This window comes from Brachyhypopomus gauderio, chromosome 4 (genome assembly GCF_052324685.1).
Source record: "Brachyhypopomus gauderio isolate BG-103 chromosome 4, BGAUD_0.2, whole genome shotgun sequence".
In the NCBI taxonomy this organism is placed as follows: domain Eukaryota; kingdom Metazoa; phylum Chordata; class Actinopteri; order Gymnotiformes; family Hypopomidae; genus Brachyhypopomus; species Brachyhypopomus gauderio.
The window spans coordinates 5,333,829-5,354,283 of record NC_135214.1 but is presented as its reverse complement, the minus strand read 5'-3'; the positions used below and the strand labels follow the sequence as shown (position 1 = coordinate 5,354,283).

Genomic DNA, 20,455 nt, shown 5'->3' with positions numbered 1-20,455 from the left:
CAAAACCAGTACATATGGATTTGATAATGAAGACAATAAAATCCTAAACAAGCTGTTATGTTAATAATATCCGAGTTCAAAAGCTGCCACTTAAACAAACCAGGCCTCTCTGCTGGATGTCTAGGTCTCCGTAGCATGCTGTTTACCCAAACACATCAGCATTCCCACACAAGTACCATTTCTGCAATTAGTCAATGTGTGCACATTATCTTTGCAATAATATCAGGGAGCCTGTCTCTCCGTTCCAGTGAGAACCACACACTAAACCCATTAGCATTCAGCATATGTGCATAACGACTTCCACCACTGTGTTCTTATCTATAAAGATTCACTCGTGCATCATATTTCAGCAGGAGCCGGTCTTATAATAATCTATCCATCCGCTTCATTCTTTCATTTCTTTCCCTCATGCGTAAATGATTTAAGATCACGCACCTTAGCTGGGAACCATTTGCTTTCTCATGTTTCGTTTCACCAAAACTTTATAACTGATAGTGGCCTCAGCTAACGCCATATCCTTATCTGACACTTCCCATGGCATGTTCTATGACTAATGATCGCTACTGACAATATCCTTATCACTAATTACACTCTTATGTGTATGTCTGCGTAATAACAGAAGTTTATGGTAAAGTTGATGTGTAATCATTATGACAGAAAATAAAATGCATTTTTTAGGCTCATAAACAGTGGCAGGAGCGATTCATCAACGCCTTGAATTTTATAAGCAGCCATCATTTTTACGCTTTGAGAAGCACCTACGTCTACGGCATCGTTCCGTCAGGTAAAGATTACTTATGAGGCTTTACGTGCTGTCACACTCTTCTAGCCGAATCACGAGCCAATCAAGGGAGAGTGGTTTTAGTAAAGTGTCACGGTGAACAGGAAGAGATGCTGCTAATCTCAGAGAGAGCGATTCGTCTCCAAAGACAGCCTGTTGTAGTTGGGCAAAAAAAAAGAATTCAGAAAAGAAAAAGAAAAAGTGGACACGTGTCAAAAGGAGCAGTGGAGACAGCTGAGTGGCCTCTCTCAAACTGATTTTTACACTTCTTTGATTTTACACGCTGCTTTCTTGTCCAGCCTGATCCTAGAAACGTTTGCCGCAGTAATAACGGCTGGCAAGCACAGACCGTTTTACAGAGAACAACAGAGAACAAAACTATCACTGATGTGAGTCTCTCCAGCCCACAGTGCCCGTAAATATACAATAAACAAACAAATTATAGGCAGCCTGTTGGCAAATGGTATTACTTATTATCATCCTAACATCAGCATAATAAAAGTTGCTGGTAGTGTTTATTTAGGATGGTCTCCTTCCCTTAGACATGAGACAAAAAAACCCCCATCTGTTACTGTTATTCACAGGAGCTTCTAATATTTCACAACTGTTTGACCATCTATGGGTTTCAATATGTGTGTGCGTCTGTGCGTGTGTGTACCATGGATACACCTCTTATTTTTTGCTGCAAGTGCTTTGTTTACCATCCTCAAATCATTGTCATTATAAAAACAATAACAAAATAAAAAACATTGCCTGAACAACACGCCTGACAATGTGGTAAGACGAGGAGTAAAAAGCTGAATCACCACAGCACAGTGAAGTTGGGCCTGGAGAATTGTGAGGGAATATAAATTAGCAGGGAGGGGAAAGCCCAGGGCCCCGGGGCCCCGCAGGCCGCAGTTCAGCAGGGCCCCAACCGAGGAGCCAGAGAGGTGGGTAGTCTCCATCCATGCACCCCGGCTCTCTGCCTACAACAGGCCTGAAAACACGCTCCGGTCAGCCCTGTTTGATTATGATTAAGGGAAACCAAGCGTGCAGTCTAATTACTGCTTACGCAGGGTCTGGTTGGGTGTGTGTGTGTGTGTGTGTGTGTGTGTGTGTGTGTGTGTGTGTGCGTGCTTGTGTGTGTGTGTGCGTGCTTGTGTGTGTGTATGTGGGTGGGGGTGGGGTACCGGGGCAGCCATGGTCACAGGGGCAACTGCACTTGGAGCAATTTGCAGCATTTAGAAAAGCCGTATTTACATCTCAGTGCGAGACGAGAGGAAAGTGCAGTCTACGTTAATGTTAAGAATATGTTAACGTTCAGAACTGGGAGCTGCAATTCCTAATGTAGCAGATTGGATCTGCACTTATGGATTCAATTGCAATAAGCAACAAACCAATGAAAATGTGAAAGTTTAACACCAAATCCCAGCCAGAAGCCAAAAGTCCAATAGGTTTTTGGAAGGATAAAACTCCCCGGATTAGAATGTGAATCAGAAGCAACAGGTGTGAAATCTAAACTGGGAAAAGTTCTCCAGCAGCGGTCAGGTGTGACTCACAACCACAACTCAAATTAGAAGTATGAAAAGAGGAAACCATGAGGAATATTTGACTGTGGAAACATATGCACAACGCCATATAAGCAGATTTCCATGGTTAGTCAATTATTATCCTCAATGACACGGTATGGCAAGATATGAGTGCTATTTTAAAACCTTCAACAGGCTTTTTTTCAGTCAGAGAGCACAGAAGTGTCTGGCTTTTGATAGCGGAGTCGCCGCCATCTTGCACGTGACTACCTCATGAGTCATTTAGGATGACTCCGCTGAAGGATGCAGGCCCCTAAAAATAGTCTCTCGCCCTCCGACAAAACATTATTCACAAAGAGATAAAATGAATTCAAGGTCTCTCGGAATAAAGGCTGACATTGAAACAGTGTACTGTAAAACTCTAAGAAGATGATTGGGAGAAGCACCCTTAATACCACGGGGACTAGAAGAGTCAAGTGTGTCCTGATCCTAACGACCCTGCATCAGCTGGAGAAACAACACTGACATTCATTCGTTCATTCACACACATTCTGTGCATTCACTGAACTAATGCACAGAATGTTTCTCCCGGTAAAATGTCATTACAAGACGAAAACAGCACAATGAGGAGTTACTTTGAAAATACAAAACACATGATACTCATATTTCTTGTTACGATAGCCGTCCTACTGAAATGTAGGAATTCATCCCTTTTGAAAGGTATTTTGCTTATTTCGGGGACTTCTGGCAGAAGCAAAGGCTCCTTATAGTTATAGTCACTGTGCGGTTCATAACATATGGTTTAAAATGTCGGTTCACTGTGGGAGTTCACAGCAGGAGCATTTCCATACCACTTCCTGCCTCGGCCTGTTTCCTTTCGTCCGCTCTCAGGGTCGGGGATGTGGTCACGGCGACTTGGGATCATAAGGATGGTGGGCGGATTTGTATTACCACCGAGCTCTTCAAAGCCCTCGCGTCTGATTTGACTCCCTATTCCCTCTCTGATTGGACAAGCCCAGACATGGAGGCCGGGGGAGGGGTTAGGGTTATGGGGCGAGTGCTTGCTTGGCAAGTCCTGAATCCAGATCTGCGGCTCTTCTGTGGGACAATAATCCAGCAAACAGCTGCAGCCATGCAGTGCGAATAAATCTCTGGCTCTAATGCCGGCACGTTTGACGGAAGAGCAGAGGCACGCCACCGAAGCCCAGCTCAGGCTCCCGCAGGCTGCCGGATTACACCGGAAGGCAGCGACTCACCGCAGGAAGCGGACTCGTCCGACATGTCACCACAGTCGTCGTCACGGTCGCAGCGCCAGGCCTCGGGTACGCAACGTCCGTTTCCGCAGGAGAACTGACCGGGCTGGCACTGCTTAGCTGAGAGAGACAGAGCGAACAGCGATGAGGAGACTCTAGCCGGCGTCGACAAACCGCATTACCGGGCCGCGTTCCCACCTTGTTGTGAGACGCTGTAACCTGGGGATCACTGAAATTTCCATTAGCAGTCAATTAGCAAAAGCATTGACGAACCTGAGGGGATGATGGAACTGGGCTCGGTGCTTCTGCCTGGTGTTTTGACAGTAAGAACCTTAGCCGTATTGGAGCCATGTCAGAACGTTGACAGGGGAGTATTTATCACACCTGTCCCAGGCGTCTATTGATCTTACAGCACTTAGACGCTGAAGAAGGTTACAGCTGGCAACGATCCAGGCGTAACTCCACTATGTTAAAATGAGTCTGGAGACGAATGGCTGACATTCACCGTAGTCAAAAAGCTGAAAATTATTTTATAAACACCTGCTTGAGAACAGTAATCTGTGTCCACAGCACAACTGGCTACGGGGTTTTTTTGATGTATGAAAACACATGTGAAAATCGTGTGTTGAGGTACTACTTTTGAGTGTTTGAGATTCAGAGACACACACTCTAAACCTCGCTGTGAAGATAAACTCTAAGGAAGCTGATTGTTGTGGTCCGTGGAGCCCTACCTGAGCAGGTCTGGTTGGATTCGTCCTCGTTGTCTCCACAGTCGTTAGTCCCATCACACAGCCAGCGTTTGGGAATGCAACGATTATTTAGACACCTGAACTGGTCCATGGGGCAGCTGTGGTTAGCTGCACACAATTACACAGAACGAAAGATTCAACCATGCTTTCTACCAATTCTAAACGGAGATGTAGGATAAGTTCTGTTTCCCAAAGCTGTTTCTGCTAATAAAGTCATTTATATTGCTACACCTTGGGATGGTAAACACATCTCCAATAGAAAACAACTAATAATATATGAAACGGAAGACTAGATGATGGATCAAACAGTAAAGTTTCAGGAGAATTATGGGGCATCCCAGCAGAGCAGAAAATTGATCTTGCAATTCTGTCAAAAGATCACATTATGGCATTTCTCATGATGAAAAAACAGTTTAACTATTGCTCGCCTTATCGATTAACTCATGAGTTGTTTGCAGTTGTGCGACGGTGGGAACATTTTTATACCGGCTGTGCTGTTTGCGTGTCTGGTGGATCTGTATGTGTGTCTCTCTGTTCACCTATCTGCCTTGACTGGATCTGTGTGTGTGTGTGTGTGTGTGTGTGTGTGTGTGTGTGTGTGTGTGTGTGTATCCATGTATGTGAGTGCATCAGTATGTGTGATTGCCTGTGTGTGATTTTGTTTTTCTCCCGCTAATTAAAACACCTAATGGCCCCTTACCTACAACAAACGTTTTGTAGTATTGTAAACGGAAACAACAACCCTTAGCATATTCATGTTAAATTGAGCTTGTGTTGGATCAGGTGGATAAATGTCACATCAGTGGAGAGGCGGGCTGGTTCAGCAGTCTGGGGGCAGCGTTTGGCCCAGGGCCCGGCGGGCGCACACACCGCAGACGTGGGAATCCTCGTCGCTGCCGTCCCAGCAATCGTCATCGCCGTCACACACCCACGCGACCCGCACACACCGCTGGTTCCTGCACTGGAACTCCTCACGCTCACACCGGTGCGGCTCCCCCTCTCCGGACGAGTCTGCCAAAGCCACGGAAGAAAACGTGGTGCTCGGTGACACACACAACCCGCCGCCCTCTGAACAACACGCCCGTGCCGGTCCCAACAGAGCACCCTGTTATTCCTCTTGTTTAAGGAGAATGTTGAGAGCAAAGCCCTGTTCAAATGCATGCTTCAGAGAGGGCTTAAAATGGCCTACCTGAGCAGGTGACATTGTCTCTGTCCAGGTGTTGGTTGTCAGCACATGCACACACTCGGCCTCCTGGGACAGACAGGCAGAGTGTACTGCAGCCTCCATAATTCACCCTGCAGGCATTGTCACCTAAAGAATAAATACAGGGCTAAACAACCGATCTCTACAAATCTCCTTTTTAATGATGTGTCTGCCTGCATGTGTATTTATTGCTTTTGGGCTTTTAGCAGTGTTTCTCCTTGTGGCGCTGGGGTTCAACGGCGAGTATGAAGTCTCTTCCCCCCCCCCCCACGCATTTTTCTTCCACTCCATCCACGACCAATCTGCTACTGTTGAGGGATTCGGGAGACGCAAGTCACATCCGTTACAATGGCGTGCCAAGTGAATTATGAGGAACATCACTGAAGGGAGTCATCTGACACGAGTGTGCTTTCAGCACAATCATTTGTCTTGTGCACTGTGGCGATCGGGGCGTCGAGGAGGAAAACGGCCGTTTGGTGAGGAAAACCTTCACCAAGTTGAGGCTTGAGAACTATTGTAAGGTTCCATTTTGGGAGAAGTTCAAAGGCAGTGCCTGCACCAATGAGATAAAAGCCATTGTTTCACGAGAGCCAATCAATGCTATTCCAAAGAAAAACAATTAATCTCTCTGGGGACAAGAGCTTGAAGAGAAAGGGGTTGTTGAAATCCCTGCCCTAGTAATAACGCAGACTGGCAAGAGCAGGTTCATATTCTTCACCTTCCATATTTTAAAGGTTTTGTGGCTAAAATAATGAAACACATTAAGACCTCCTCTGGAGGTGAACCCTCTGTGTGGTGGTGAGAAATAAAATTCCTTCCCAGCACACATGTGAACCAGTTCCACTGTAGGATTACCATATCAGAACCACGCTGGGATCTGGGAGCCGCCCCTGCACTCCAGACGGCGTGGCGTTTTGTTTTGGGTTTTTTTTGGAGAGCGAAAGCGAGTCTTTGTGACAGCGACAGATCGCTGGCTGTGCTGAAGCACATCTCCTCCTGCGGGCGCTGGGGGATGGAGTGCGGGAACGGGGTAAAGCGTGACTGCGTTCTCGTCGGCCCCGCTGCGCAAAGTCCCTCCCCCTGCGCTCCAGACCCGCCGCACGGGTGAACAGACGAACAGATGACAGCAATCATCCCACCGAGCTGATCAGCCTGGAGAGAGCTAGGGGCCACACGTCGCAGGAGTCCCCTACGCTCCCCCACCACGCAGGGCCAGAGAGAGCTAGGGGCCACACATCGCAGGAGTCCCGCTACGCTCCCCCACCACGCAGGTCCTGCCCTTTACCTGCAGCTGCCTTAATCACTGTCACAGCATCTCAGACCTGTGATATCTTCATTTCGTAAGAGAGGCTCCTGCAGAATATCTACGAAATCCCTTTTTACCGCTCAACCAGGCGCGGTGAAGCGTTAACGCATTATATTTGCCGCTAACCTCTTTATCAGCGCCGGTACAGAATAAGATTTGACTACTCAAAATGGGGAGGGGGTTCTGTTGGCGGGTCGACTGTGAGAAAAGTACGTGAGGTACGTGAGGTGCGTGAGTTACATGAGGTACGTGAGGTACGCGAGTTACGTGAGGTACGTGAGGTACGTGAGGTACGTGAGTTACGTGAGGTACATGAGGTACGTGAGGTACGTGAGGTTGGTTGTTTTGGATCGTGCGTCTCTGAGGGCCCTCACCCTGCTGACTCAGCGCGTCAAAAACTTTGAGGCCGAAGAGAGGAGGTCTCTCGCTCCTCAGCAGCACCACCTCACCAGACCCCACATCCAGCTGGAATATGGAGGCGTTCATGTACTCTGTCCAGAAGATGGAGGTGCGATAGTGTGAAATCCCGAAGGGGTGATTCAGCTCTTTGCCGCTGTAGACCACCTAGTTCACACAGAACAGCAGGGACGTTAGAAGGAGCTCTAGGGGTGGATCGAGAGAGTCAAAAATCAAACAAATACATAAACATCTGGACACAATCGACTGGATCAAACAACCAAGAAAAAGCTCAATCTAAAATGGCTGATAGACCAAAAAATACCAGCAAGGGGTCCAAGACAACACTCCCATAAATCTAGTAAATAAACATGGACATCATTCTGTTTCATCTTTGACATGACCTACACAACCTTCAGTGCATTTAGAGGCACAGTCTGATACAAGGTGATCATAATTCATATTAGTGAATCACAAAACACCAAGCTTTGAAAAATACTAACCATATGCCTTATCAGAAACATGGTGGGCATTTGCTCTTAACACACATGCACTGATCTTATTAGTGTTTTGTGTGGTTAAGTCCTGTAGCTCATCAGCTCGTCAACGGACTGCTGCCCCGCCCAGTTCATCCGCCATCCTGGAGCTCATTCCTTGCTGCTTACCTTCTGACCTCAGACCCATTGCTGTCTGAATATAATTTGGGCGGTGGACGATTTTCAGCCCAGCATTAGCAGTAAAATTGCAGCGGCACGGTTGTGGGTTTTAGGCTGATACATGTTGAGCAGACACGACAGGGCTGCTGGAGTTGAATATGTGGCACGGTCACGCCAGGGTTGGGAAGCAGCCAGCATAGAGAGTCTCCAGGCAACAGTAGTCCGGGTCTCAACCCGACTATCAGTGAGGAACTAGATGATGGCTAATAAACTGTGCGAAACAAGGGAAGGGGCCATGCACTCTAATTGTACGCCTGCAAAGTAGGTGTTTCTAATAAAGCGGCCGGCGCGGACCGGTGACCCTACCGTTCTACCGGTGCCGTTGAGATAGATTCTCTCTATGTGATCGTAGTAAGCATCACACCAGAACATCGTGCTTGTGCCGTGATCCAGGGTGAGTCCGTTGGGCCAGAGCATGTTGGAAGTGACAAATATCTTGCGGTGGGTGCCGTCCATCCAGGACTTCTCGATCCTGCCGATGCTGTCGTTCACCTCGTCCTCCTCCCAGTCCGTCCAGTACATCCAACTGAAAATAAAACCAAACCGTGTCAACCATCAGCTGCGCTCACTGTTGCCCCCTGTTGTCCAGCACAGGAAAGACGCGATGTACACAAACACTTCACTCAGATGGCTAATCCGTCATTGCGAACTAACAACCGAGATAGCGTGCTGTATTCTCACGCCTCGCTCTCAGTACGCCGCCCGCTCTGTGCAAACGTGAACCGTCGTCCTCGAGGGTGCCGCGATATTTGAGAAGTGATGGGGTCAGTGTCCGGACATGATCCTTTCCTTAGTAAGTGTGCTTAAGGGATTTGTAGTCTCTTAGCGGGCCGCGTGAGCTTTTCTTCCTCATCAGTGAGGGAAACAGTGGTACGTGTGGACCCGTAGAAGTGGCCAGGAGACAGAACAGCAAAAGCAACCATCATCAGAGCCTTCGTCCTTACTGTGTAGAGCTATATACACAGGCGCGTGTGCACGCGCACACGTGCGCACACAGAAAATACGCAACAGCAAAGAGCAGAGAACTGGCACAGAGGGGTAAACCAGAGAGAAAGGAGACAGTGGGAAGAAGTGAGAGGGGAGAAGAAAGAACTAGCAGGAGTGAATGAAAGAACGACAGAGTGAGTCAGTTAGCCAGGGAGTGAATGGAGTCTTCAGTGAGGTTGTATAACATGAAGGCGTGTGCCTAGTTACAGCCTTTGGTAAAAGTTCCACCTACGTTTAGATGGAAAGGTATGAATTCAGAAATAATTATTGAAAACGACTGCCCAACACAAATTACCATTATCAACAAGAATTGATGATAATTACTGATGTCACCCTGTCTGACAAACCTCCTGAACGCCCTGGTATTTCATGTAACAAACATGCTGAATGCCGTGGTATTTTGCAAATTGCAGCTCTTACAAATTAGCATTGTAACAATTCGAGCACTCAAAGAGTTTATTACAGTTATTGAGTGTGTTCCTCTCCTGCTGTGACTCCCCGTCGGAGGGGCTCCTTGGAGCCCGGGTGAACGACACAAACAGCGCAGACAGTGAAGGAAAGATAACGAACATGGGGGGGAGAAGCAAATGGATTGAGTTAAAATGAGAAAAAGTGAGATAGATAAAAGGAAAGGTAAGGTGGGGGTTATTGAGGCAGGCGAGGTAACTCTTATCATGTTAAGGCAGGCTAGCAATGGCACGCAGAGAGAGAGAGAGAGATGCATTGCAGGGAGTGAGACAGAGACGGAGAGAAAGGTGGGGGCTATTTCAGCAGGGGAATCCCATCCAGCAGGGTGGATAGAGATCACCGTGCCACCTGTTTACCTGATGGATGGCCACTTTCTAATGATAGGGCCTCAACCCCACTTCTATAAATAGGGTTTAGCCAACATACAATGGATGAATGCGGTTTCTATTTGATGCTACTAAAGGCTTAAATTGATTTTTGGCCCTCGGAGCGTTTTCCGTTAAAATACATTTACATCTGCATGCCTTCCCCCGTAGGCACAGGTTGATATTACAAGGGCAGATGGAAAGAACTGAACCACGTATGAGGTGTCAACTCTTCACGCCTCTCTGAGTGCTGACCCAAGGCAGCGGGCAGTGTGTATCGATGGGTCGTCGGAACGGGCGCGTCCGACAACACGTCCGTACATGCGGAAGACTATTCACAACATGATAAAGACTGGGAACAAGAAACAGTAGCTGTGGCTACAGAGCTAGCCCTCTGCTCGCAGGCTCCATGTACTGTGGAGAAATGTCATGTCTCTCAGTGTCTGGGCTGAAGGTCGTGTTCTCAAATCACTAATATCCACTTCCATAGGTCAACTTTTACACGCAGGAGTGCGCGGTAAGGCGGGGCTTCGGCCTCCTGCCTGTTAGGCCCGGGTGTTCCTTCCTGGTTGTCAGAGCCCTGCCCGTCAGGCTGCCGTGGGAGCAGCAGTCACGCTTCCCTGTTGCTGTCAGAGTGCCGGCTGGCTCGTGACGGCTGGCTCACGACGGCCGCGCTCCAACCGCAGACGCCACCCGTCGGTGCAGGAGCGCAGACTTCACAACGGACGTCAGGGTGGAGGTGATGCGTCACTCCCGCAAACATGCACGGACTCCCCGATTTCGCACCGCACACACACTCGCGCTCGCCGGCGCATCGGTTTTGGTTCTGTTCATTCAATCTGCTGTTGATATTGTCATTAAGTTACATTAAATGCAAGAGGGAGTTGCACAAATGACATAAATGCAGAGTTTGAACGATGAACGTAATTATGGCTCTGAGCTAATGAGCCTATTGTGCTTGTAAATAATGTATCTATCCCACTGTCAATTTCCTTGTCTGAACATCTTTAGAAATTTAAATTAATTTTTAAGTACAAGATATACTCAGTGACAAGTGTGTGCCGTCAGAGTGACTAAGATGCCAGTTATTGTGTATCTCCAGCCCTCTTTTCTCCCTTCATCAGAGATAAGTGGCGATAAAATAATGGAGCCTATAGAACAGAAGCAATTTCTGCATATCTGCGCCATATATGGAGAGTTGAGCGGAACAGTGTGTCCTGATGAATATGGGCACCTCGGATGTGCAGTGAGTGGGGAGGGAGCGTTTGCCTCCTCAGCTCAGCAGCCCTGGCTGTGAACTGCTCTTCAGGAGTCGCTAGTTCCTCTCACACCCAGGGAAGGTGATAATGAGATTGGCTCCAGGCCAACAAACTCACCTCTTTATTGCCAGTGCCCTGTCAGCTTACAGGTACACATACGCATGCACATTTGCACACAGACACACATGTACACACACACACACACACACACACACACACACACACACACACACACACACACACACACACACAGCGTATGTGTAACTGCTCTCCTGTCAATCACATCCAATGCCAAATGCAGAGCAAACAAATATCTAGCAGAGGAGCGAGCGATGTGCTCAGGATTGCTCACAGTGCGAACCTCCTCATTGGCCTGGACTCACATCACACACTGCTCATGCTGTTTACAGTCAACTGTCCTCGACTTTCTGATCACCACCTCAAGAACGTGCATTAAAAAATCTGCAAAGTACATACATGGTAAATTATGCAGCCTTGGATCAGGCTAAGTGAAGCTTCTCAGCTAAGGCAGTTTTCTTTAAGGCGACCGAGGTTCCTGTTAAGAGCAGTGGATCGGACCTTACACCGTACCTGTTGAGTGGGTCCACCACGATGGCTCTGGGGTGCGACATGTCACCCTCCAACAGAGTCTTCCTTGTGTCCGCTGCTCTCTCCAGCCTGGCCACACTAATAGTCTTCCTGTAGCCATCGTTTGTCCAGTACAGGTTATTTCCAATCCAGTCCACTGAAATACCTTCCACGTTATCAAGATCTACAACAGGAAACCAGACAGGCCAAAGCTCGACATACACATCATTCTGCTTCAAGCATATACAACATTTGTTGGGTGTGATCAATGGTCTTTCATATGGGGATGGTATCTAGACAATGCCAAACGACGTCCAGGGGGAGAGGAGCGTAATCACCATCTTTGAGAATCGTCTCTCGACCGGTCCCGTCCGTCTTTTGCCGCCCAATCAGAAAGCTTGTGGTGTCGGCGAAGTAAAGGTATCCCGTCTCCGCGTGGTAGTCCAGTGCGCGCGGGTTCACCAGGTCCTCCACAGGCACCATGTGCTCGCTGCTGGACTTCACATTTACATCCAGGCCACGAATGATTCCAGGACGGCCCTTCCCATAGAACAGGAAGAGCTCATTCTTGGGCTCTGCAAAGGTAAAGAAACCAAAATGGGTCAATCATCATTTTAATATTTCATAAGTCTCTAAAGTGCTGTGTGCATTTAAAATGCCAAGCGTCCGACATCTGGGGACACTAAGAGATGACCTCTTGCGCTTATCCTGCGACTGAATACCAACCGTGTGTAATGATCTCTGACAGCCTTCGTTGGCATTAACCCTGCTGGGCTCACCAAGTCAGCACCTCTGGGCTTGACTAGTCATGTCTGAGTATATTCATTTGTCAGTCTGTATCTCCGCTTTTTTGTTTACTTAAACTCTACTAGGAGAATGATGAGCACTTTCCCAGAGAGGGAACAGGTGTGTGTGTGTGTGTGTGTGTGTGTGTGTGAGAGAGAGAGAGTAGCATAATAACCTTTCTTTTCTGTGAGACCTTTTTCCTTGGAACCTCTTACATAGTTTATCATTCTGAGAGGAAGAGCTTGAAGACAATTAAATGCTTTGAGATGTAGACAACACACAAGTCTGTAGCACCTTGAGTATATCGGGCAGTAATTTAGCACAGGCTCTCATTAGACCCAGAGAAGATGAGGGAAAGCAGCTGCAGACAGAACATCTGGACATAAATCACACATCACAGCAGGAAACACTCTCCATCACTGACGGTGCGTCGCACAGCACTCTGGGTACCATTATTAACTGACCCCAGATTTTCACACTTGGCTACAAAATGTCAATAGACCACCCTGGGCTACATGTGCAGGACGGAGTCAAAATGACATTATCCACACATAATGAATCACACCTATAGTCTGTCAGTAGTGTAAGAGTACAGCGCCATCAGCCCACCAGTCTTTGATACGTGACTGTCTCCATCTCTGTCAGTCAGAATCAGCGTTGAGACACACAGCCCATGTGCGGTTCGTTCACATTGGGTTATGGGATAATGACAGAAACATACACGGTACAGTTCTCATTTTACTTCCTGCGATGATTCCCCCACACGTACGACGAGAACAAAAATGACTCGACTACACCGACGCCATATGTTAGTGTATGTCAGTAATTCGACATCAAAACGCCCCAATGAACTGTAAATCACTCCAGATGTCATAAATAATGAAACAAGCGCATTTGTAAAACAGCAGGGATTCAAAGACAGTGCGTCGTGCATTGAGGAGCGTACTGACTTTTGCAGGACTGGCCGTCGCTTCCCAGACTGAAGCCCGCACGGCAGCGGCAGGTCCTGGACTTGTAGCTCCCGCTGAGCAGACAGATGTGCGAGCATCCGCCCGCCTTCCCGTAGGGGTTAACCTCACACGCATGGCCCCGGACTGAGGACAAGCACATTCATATTACACACACCCCACTGCTACGCCCACAGCATCCAGCACTCTGCAGCAGGCATCTGTGGCCCGTTCACAGATCTTCTCGTGTTAGCATATTTAGAAACGTTTAGCGTGTTTGGGTGAAGTGATCCATGATTGCACGCGGAGAAATGCTCAAAAGTAATTCAAAATCAGTCCTACAGCAGGCTAGCCCGGACTTTTACCTTTTGGTTGAGTGAGTTTGTGGTAAACACGTATGGCCCTGGAGTTCCCCATGCTAGTTAGCATCTCCGGGTCTGTGACATTAAACCGATTTATCCGCAAGACGTCTGCCACGGCTTCATCGAGGGATGCGGTGCGCATCGCATACAAGTAGTCCTCGAAGACAGCTAATCCATGCAGGTAGCCCACCTAGGAACAGAAGCACTGAGGTTCATTAAAAATATATATATTTTGAAAATAAAGAACTTAGCAAGTTTAAAAGCAGTCTGCTATCTTAAAATGCCAAAGTCCACAGGAACAAACCAGGGCAACCCCTTATAATCCAGGTGAAGCAACCACAGAAAGGTCTGTAAAATATTGCCATTCGCATACTAAAAGTGTTTGTCCTAGCAGCCCTTGTTGTGGCTTCCAGCGGGTAACCTATGCCAGCAGGAGGCCAATACCTCATCTGAGGCCTAGCTCTCCGTACTAACATTGTATCTAAACGAGAGTCAGGTCATGGAGAGTGCACGTGTTTCCTCTGGGGGAATCCTGTGCTCTGCAGTCTGACTGTGCCCACATGTTACATCTCGAGAGGTGGCCATCCTCCAGACACGAGGTGACAGGGATGAATGAACCCTGCTTACTGGCACGGGCAGACCCGTATCCTGGAGGATCGTCCTGACTCGGAGGAGAGTCAGCACACCGCAGACCACATGCAACACTGCACACTGGATGTGGTTGGTTGTGTTTTTCTCTTTGGATTCACAGGGAGGCAACCAATTACATCATATAATGGGGATGTTTTGATAATACTATAAATAACTAGAGCAAACTTTTTGATTGACCTGTAGTACCAGGTAATAAAGGGCTTTAGACACAACTTCAAATTCTAAACCTTTGCTCTATGATTAAAATGAATATTCACTTTAAGTATAAGATCAATATGCTTTCTTTGTTTCATAAAGTCAGTATGTGGGTTTGCTGTACTTGAAAACAAGAAAAATTAGCGTGCGCTAGTAAAATTTAAATTACAGTGAGTGCCTAAAGGTGCATAAGTATGATGTGATGAATCAGACAGAACGCTGAGGCAGAACAATGCAGCCACTAGAGGAAACGCAGCCCTGAAGGAACACTGCCTTCATCTGCTATGAAGAAGAAGAAAAAAACAAACGTGTTAGCGACTCCTTAAAAGCACGTCAGGGGCAGATATTTATGGCCACCGTTATGCTGAGGACACCTGCACTCTGATCTGCACCTCTGTGAATATGCCCTTATCCCTCTTGCACAATGAGAGACCCCATTGGCTTGCTCACTGGGGTCTTCTTTTGAATAATAATAATCCCTAATTATCGGTCTCTGAAGCACTCTTCAGGTAAAATATTCTAACGGTGAATCCTTTTTTCACACAATCGCGTCTCTGGTCTGTGCATTAATTCAGGCTAATTAATCCGTGAATGTGCCTGTGTAAAATCAGCACTCGAAGGACGCCGTGCAGACACGGTAGCTGTCGGGAATGGATGTTATAACCAATATTTCATCTGAGATCAGCCCCTAATGCAGAGTTGCCCTCTTAGTCGGTAACAAAAGCAGGGCTGTCCCTGGGACTCGTTTACACCTGTGCCTCTACCGCTCTTCGAACTTCTTTAGCTTGGTTCAAGTAGTGGACCCATTCGATTCTGAAAACGGATCACAAGATATCAGGCTCAAGTTGTTCTACAAAAGATCACAAAGCAGTTATTTACACAAATGCCCAGCAGGTCGAGACACAACCTGTGCTCTTCTCAGACCTCTTTGACTTGCTTCCTTCTACGAGGTACGAGGAGGTGATAGATGATAGAGCCAGCCTCCTTATTCAAATTCAGAGGTCATACCGCATTGTTTGAAAATATCCTTTTAAGAAAACTGCTCTACAAAGCATCGGCATAACTGTTTCTCTTTATACTGAAACTGTTTACCAAGTGAATTCTGGGATTAATTTCAAGACGCCGTGTGAAAATGAAGAAAATAATTAATTGAAGGCAATATAATGCTTTCATTAATTTGCAATATCTCAGTAGGCAAATTCAGTGCCACGTAGCTAGTGCTTTTAAGCCACCCACATATTGCGAAAAGGAAAAAAAACGCAGATAAAGCAGCACTGGTTCAGCATGACAACACAGTAGACTCATTCATCATCCCCGCTCAGGACGTTTGGCACTCACTTGACTCCCCTGGATGACGGTGTGTCTGTTCTTGCCGTTGTAATCCACAACCTCAATGTAATCCAGATACGCATCGGCCCAGTAAACCAGTTTCTTCACTAGGTCCAGTGCTACTGCGGTTGGCTGCTCAATCTTGTAATCCACAAGGCGGGTCCTGTTGGTGCCGTCCATGTTGCAACGCTCCAACTTGCCAACGTTCCCATAGTCGGTGAAGAAGAGCATCCTGAGGGAGAGAGAGAAAGGGAGAAAGAGGGAGAGAGAGAAAGAGTGAAAGAGAGAGAAAGAGAAGCGCATGGTAAACATGAGAGGCCGGACATTGCAAAAAAAAAATCTGAATCAGGTTTATTTACACACACAAAGGAAGAATGTGCCAAGTTACTGTTCAGTCCAATGTGATTATGTAGCATTAATTGCTGTGCTGTAAAATCCTTTTCATATCCAATATCAGTCTTGCAGAAGGTAAATATCTAAGTCCTAATTATTTTGGTATTAAATCATCAAAGTCAAATATCTGTGAATACAGATAGAAATAGATGGAATACTATCGGATTGCAAAGCAAATATAACAATCACACACTCGTCTATTGTGTTTTATCGTCTCTTTCCTCAGGTGTTTGTTATAGGTATTGCTTACTGTCTTTTTCTCAGGTATTATGCATAATTGGGTTATAGGAATTGCTTACTGTCTTTTTTCTTAGGTGATGTGTATATTCAGGTATAATAATGACTTGGCATAATTGTTAGGCATCATATGACTTTCGTCTAGTGGTTTTTCCAGCTTAGAATACCTTGTGTTCAGGACTATCTATACTACCTCGGAGATTCCAAGCAACTACGTAGCACTGTCGTAAGGTGCTCTGGATAAGAGCGTCTGCTAAATGCCATAAATATAAATGTAAATGTCATGCATTGATAATACTTTTACTTCTAGGGATTAGTTACCATGACTTTGACTTGCAACAAGTAAGCCATGTCATATATTCAGAGTATTATACAGTTTAAAAATAAAAATAATTCAAAAATGAATCTTTCAAATAGCCTTAGCTCCAGGTTGACTGCATTAACTGATCAGGGTGTCAATGTATGAAATATAATTGGGCTCTGAGGATCTGAGCAGTACAGTGGCTTACTTACTTAGCAGATACTCAGACAGTATGGCAATAAAAAGAAAATCTGAACAACGAAAATGTTAAATTTCCACTGTTCCTAGACTCCAAATGACTGATAGGCGAAACACAAAAGTAATTAGCAGTTTAAAAGCTGACTTGTCAGGAGCAGAACTGACTCCGCCCCCATGGTGTTTAATTGAACCCAGAATACAAACAGAGAACATGGCAAAGATGAAAAGTGCCATCTTGTTAAATAGCTTTCTTCACTGGGGGTACTGCATTGTAGATTTGATAGGGTCACTGCTCATACACATTAGCATGCAGAAAGCTGCTGAAAGGGCTGAGAATATAACCCTACAAGCTACGAGGTTTACTCTGAAAAAAAGCTTTATGCTATCATCACAACCACACAACAGTTTATCTTTTAGGCATTTCAGTAGTACAGTGAAATCTATATATAAATACATCCTTTCCTTTAATATTACAAAAAAGCATCTGATACAGCTTGAATTTGAAGTCTGCAATATGTGGCAATTGATGACAGGAGATGCCAAGGTGTTGGGAATGACTTAATCTATGGTCGTCAAATAGCGATAGAGATATGGTGTCTTTAGAGTTAGCGTTAAGACTAGATTGACAAATCCCCTCTGTCAGGCTGCTGAGTTCTGTCTCCGAACGGGTGTAATATGTATCTGGAATACAAATGCTAGATTTCTGACATGCAGGAGCTGCTGAAACAGTGCTTTAAGGATTCAGGAAACATACCATTGCCACAATCAGCATGGCTGAAAAAGCGATAAGTGTGCCTATAGTCTTTTTTTCCCCCTCTGATGCAATATGCAGCTGAGGATTGCCAACCAAAAAACAAAAAAAAAAAAAAAAAAAAACTCACAGAAAGAAATCAGTATAAACCTAGCGATCTATGTGGAATACAAGGAGGAAATGGCTAGCTGTGTCTAGAAACACATCTTTGGAATAAGAACCCCAAGGTCTGTAACTAACCATAGTGACTGGCACCCGCCTTTTGCTGATAACACTTGATATTGTGTAAAATGCACGGAAAGGATATGAATCATTATAATCAGCTGTATTGTAATCCAAGGACATAAAATGGTCCGGACCGCCTTACATACTTGAGGCAATCATTATTATTGTGAATTATACACACAAGAGATTAAACTCCTCTGTGACTGAATCACGTTGGACTGAAACATGGATGGTCCAAAGTGTGGATGTTGAAAGATCTGTATAGAAGCAAGGAAACAAAATGGCCCTCAAACATTACTTAAACATTCAGAAACATTTATGAGCACCACCAAGTTCCTAAGGTATCAGCTTCAGATGGACGTCGGTGTATATTCTTAGCATAAATAAATAAACAGATTAAATAAGTAAATAAATAAAAATAGAGGAATAAGTAAATACATACATACAGTGTTTGCTCCCACACACATATTAGTGATGCATATATGCTCTTCAACACTATCAACCAGATTATTCTGTAAGTAAAACTGGTATGGACACTGGTATGGAAATTTACAATTAGGTGTCCTTGAACTGGTTTCATTGTATCCCAAAGGCTTTCAGATTTTTCATCAAACCTGAGATTCTGCCTCCAGCAATACAGAATTATAACAGAAACCTAAAATTAGTTCAACCCAGTACTATAACCCCGAGCTGGACCCAGGTTTACGAACAAATGAAACTAGCAATGTGTCTCATCTTTAGCCTTAAACCTCTGGCATTAGTCAGTGACTACAACGAGCTCCAAGGAAAATTCAATGCAGTCACCACAGACACATGCATTTTTGCTTCTGCTGACTTTGATTATTGTTGAAAAGAAACTAACTAAAAAGTCACCAAGTCCTCCAGCAAGATAGATTACCAAAGAAACAAACAGAGAGGGGAGAGAATGGTTATGTACAGAAATCAGCATAGATCGACTTTCATTCCCCTCAGAATCAAATTGCAGTCACACCCTCTCCACTTAGAATGGCACAACATCTCTCACCATTTTGTGCCGCATTTGTTTCTAGGAAGTTAAACTCTCTGAAGTGGGAGTAAACAAACTTTATCCCCACTCTCACTCTGCGAGTGGAATATTAATCGAAACATGATGTTACATCAAAGCCCACCTCCACCCCTCCCCCATGCCCCGGCAGTGGTTGACTAGCGATGTTTAAACTAGCCCCGTAAACACCGACACCATTCCAAGCCATCCCGAGTCATCTGGATTTTGCCTGCTTCTGTGAGTTCCTGCGCTCGCGGTGTCTCTCTCGCGGACATGCAGCCGGGTTCTCACGTGCTGCCCGGTAGAGGATGTCAGATGATGCAAGCTGGGCTGCTACGTGGTTGCTCAGATCTGCAGAGGAAGCAGCGGACCCCTGGGTTGCCTTGACCTGCCCCGAGTGTACCGCGTGCAGACGGCCCCTGCTGCCCATCAGAGGGTTTCAGAGAGAGCGTTACCAACAGAAATCCTTATGGATTACTCTTACACAAACCCACGACACCTAATAAATACCATGTCACGAGGGGAGCGTACGTGCTGCTAAAATATTATGTTCATTACCAAATGCATTAAAGGGACACAGGGAAGTAATCCCCAGAGACTATAAAGGAGTGTCTTTGTGCGTGTTTGATAGAGGAATACCAGTGTAAGCAAAAAGCTCTTGCAAAAAGAGGATTTTTTTTCCTTTCAGGATAAAAGTGCAGTGAGAAGAGGAGTGAAGGGACCAGGGTCTGGGTTTATGAAAGAACTTTGAAGGTGAACAGGAGGTGAGCAACTGCTGCCCTTATATAGGATACAATCATTTTAGAAATTAATCTGTGTTTTCTCGCGTGTGTCTTATGTGTCTGTGTGTGCACAAAATCTTTTATATATATTCAATTACTTACTTACCTTGCTAATACCGGGTTGGACCCCCTTTTGCCTTTAGAACTGCCTTAATCCTTCATGGCACAAATTCAACAAGGTACTGGAAACATTCCTCAGAGAGTCTGGTCAATATTGACATGATAGCATCATGCAGTTGTAGCACATCCATGATGTGAATCTCCCGTTCCACCACATCCCAAAGGTGCTCTATTGGACCGAGATCTGGTGACTGTGGAGGCCATTCGAGTACAGTGAACTCATTGTTGTGTTCAGGAAACCAGTCTGAGGTGATTCACGATTTTTGACATGGCGTGTTATCCTGCTGGAAGTAGCCATCATAAGATGGGTACACTGTGATCATAAAGGGATGGACATGGCCAGCAACAATACTCAGGTAGGCTGTGGCGTTGACATGATGCTCAATTGGTACTAATGGGCCCAAAGTGTCCAGGAAAATATCCTCCACACCATTGCATCACCACCACCAGCATGAACCGTTGATACAAGGCATGATGGATCCATGCTTTCATGTTGTTGATGCCAAATTCTGACCCTACCATCCGAATGTCGTAGCAGAAATCGAGGCTTCTCAAACCAGCCAATTTTGAT

At 45.9% G+C, this 20,455-nt stretch overlaps 1 protein-coding gene across 8 annotated transcripts in view; it reads right to left on the bottom strand.

Moving 5' to 3' along the window:
- lrp1bb (low density lipoprotein receptor-related protein 1Bb) overlaps window positions 1-20,455 on the bottom strand; it is a 211,034-nt gene that overhangs the window by 95,560 nt on the left and 95,019 nt on the right. For 7 of the 8 annotated variants that reach the window (XR_013130308.1, XM_077001734.1, XM_077001727.1 and 4 more), the window contains 11 exons: window positions 15,863-16,085; window positions 13,682-13,868; window positions 13,320-13,463; window positions 11,922-12,158; window positions 11,587-11,767; window positions 8,223-8,442; window positions 7,179-7,368; window positions 5,484-5,606; window positions 5,165-5,305; window positions 4,277-4,402; window positions 3,549-3,665 (listed from right to left, as the gene is read on the bottom strand). Coding sequence is in view for 7 of the 8 variants with exons in the window: in XM_077001734.1 (XP_076857849.1) it covers window positions 3,549-3,665; window positions 4,277-4,402; window positions 5,165-5,305; window positions 5,484-5,606; window positions 7,179-7,368; window positions 8,223-8,442; window positions 11,587-11,767; window positions 11,922-12,158; window positions 13,320-13,463; window positions 13,682-13,868; window positions 15,863-16,085 (1,889 nt within the window). In the remaining variant the exon portion in view is untranslated. Of the gene's footprint in view, window positions 1-3,548; window positions 3,666-4,276; window positions 4,403-5,164; window positions 5,306-5,483; window positions 5,607-7,178; window positions 7,369-8,222; window positions 8,443-11,586; window positions 11,768-11,921; window positions 12,159-13,319; window positions 13,464-13,681; window positions 13,869-13,982; window positions 14,109-15,862; window positions 16,086-20,455 lie in introns of those variants that run through there. The other variant, XM_077001733.1, reaches the window with a different exon arrangement.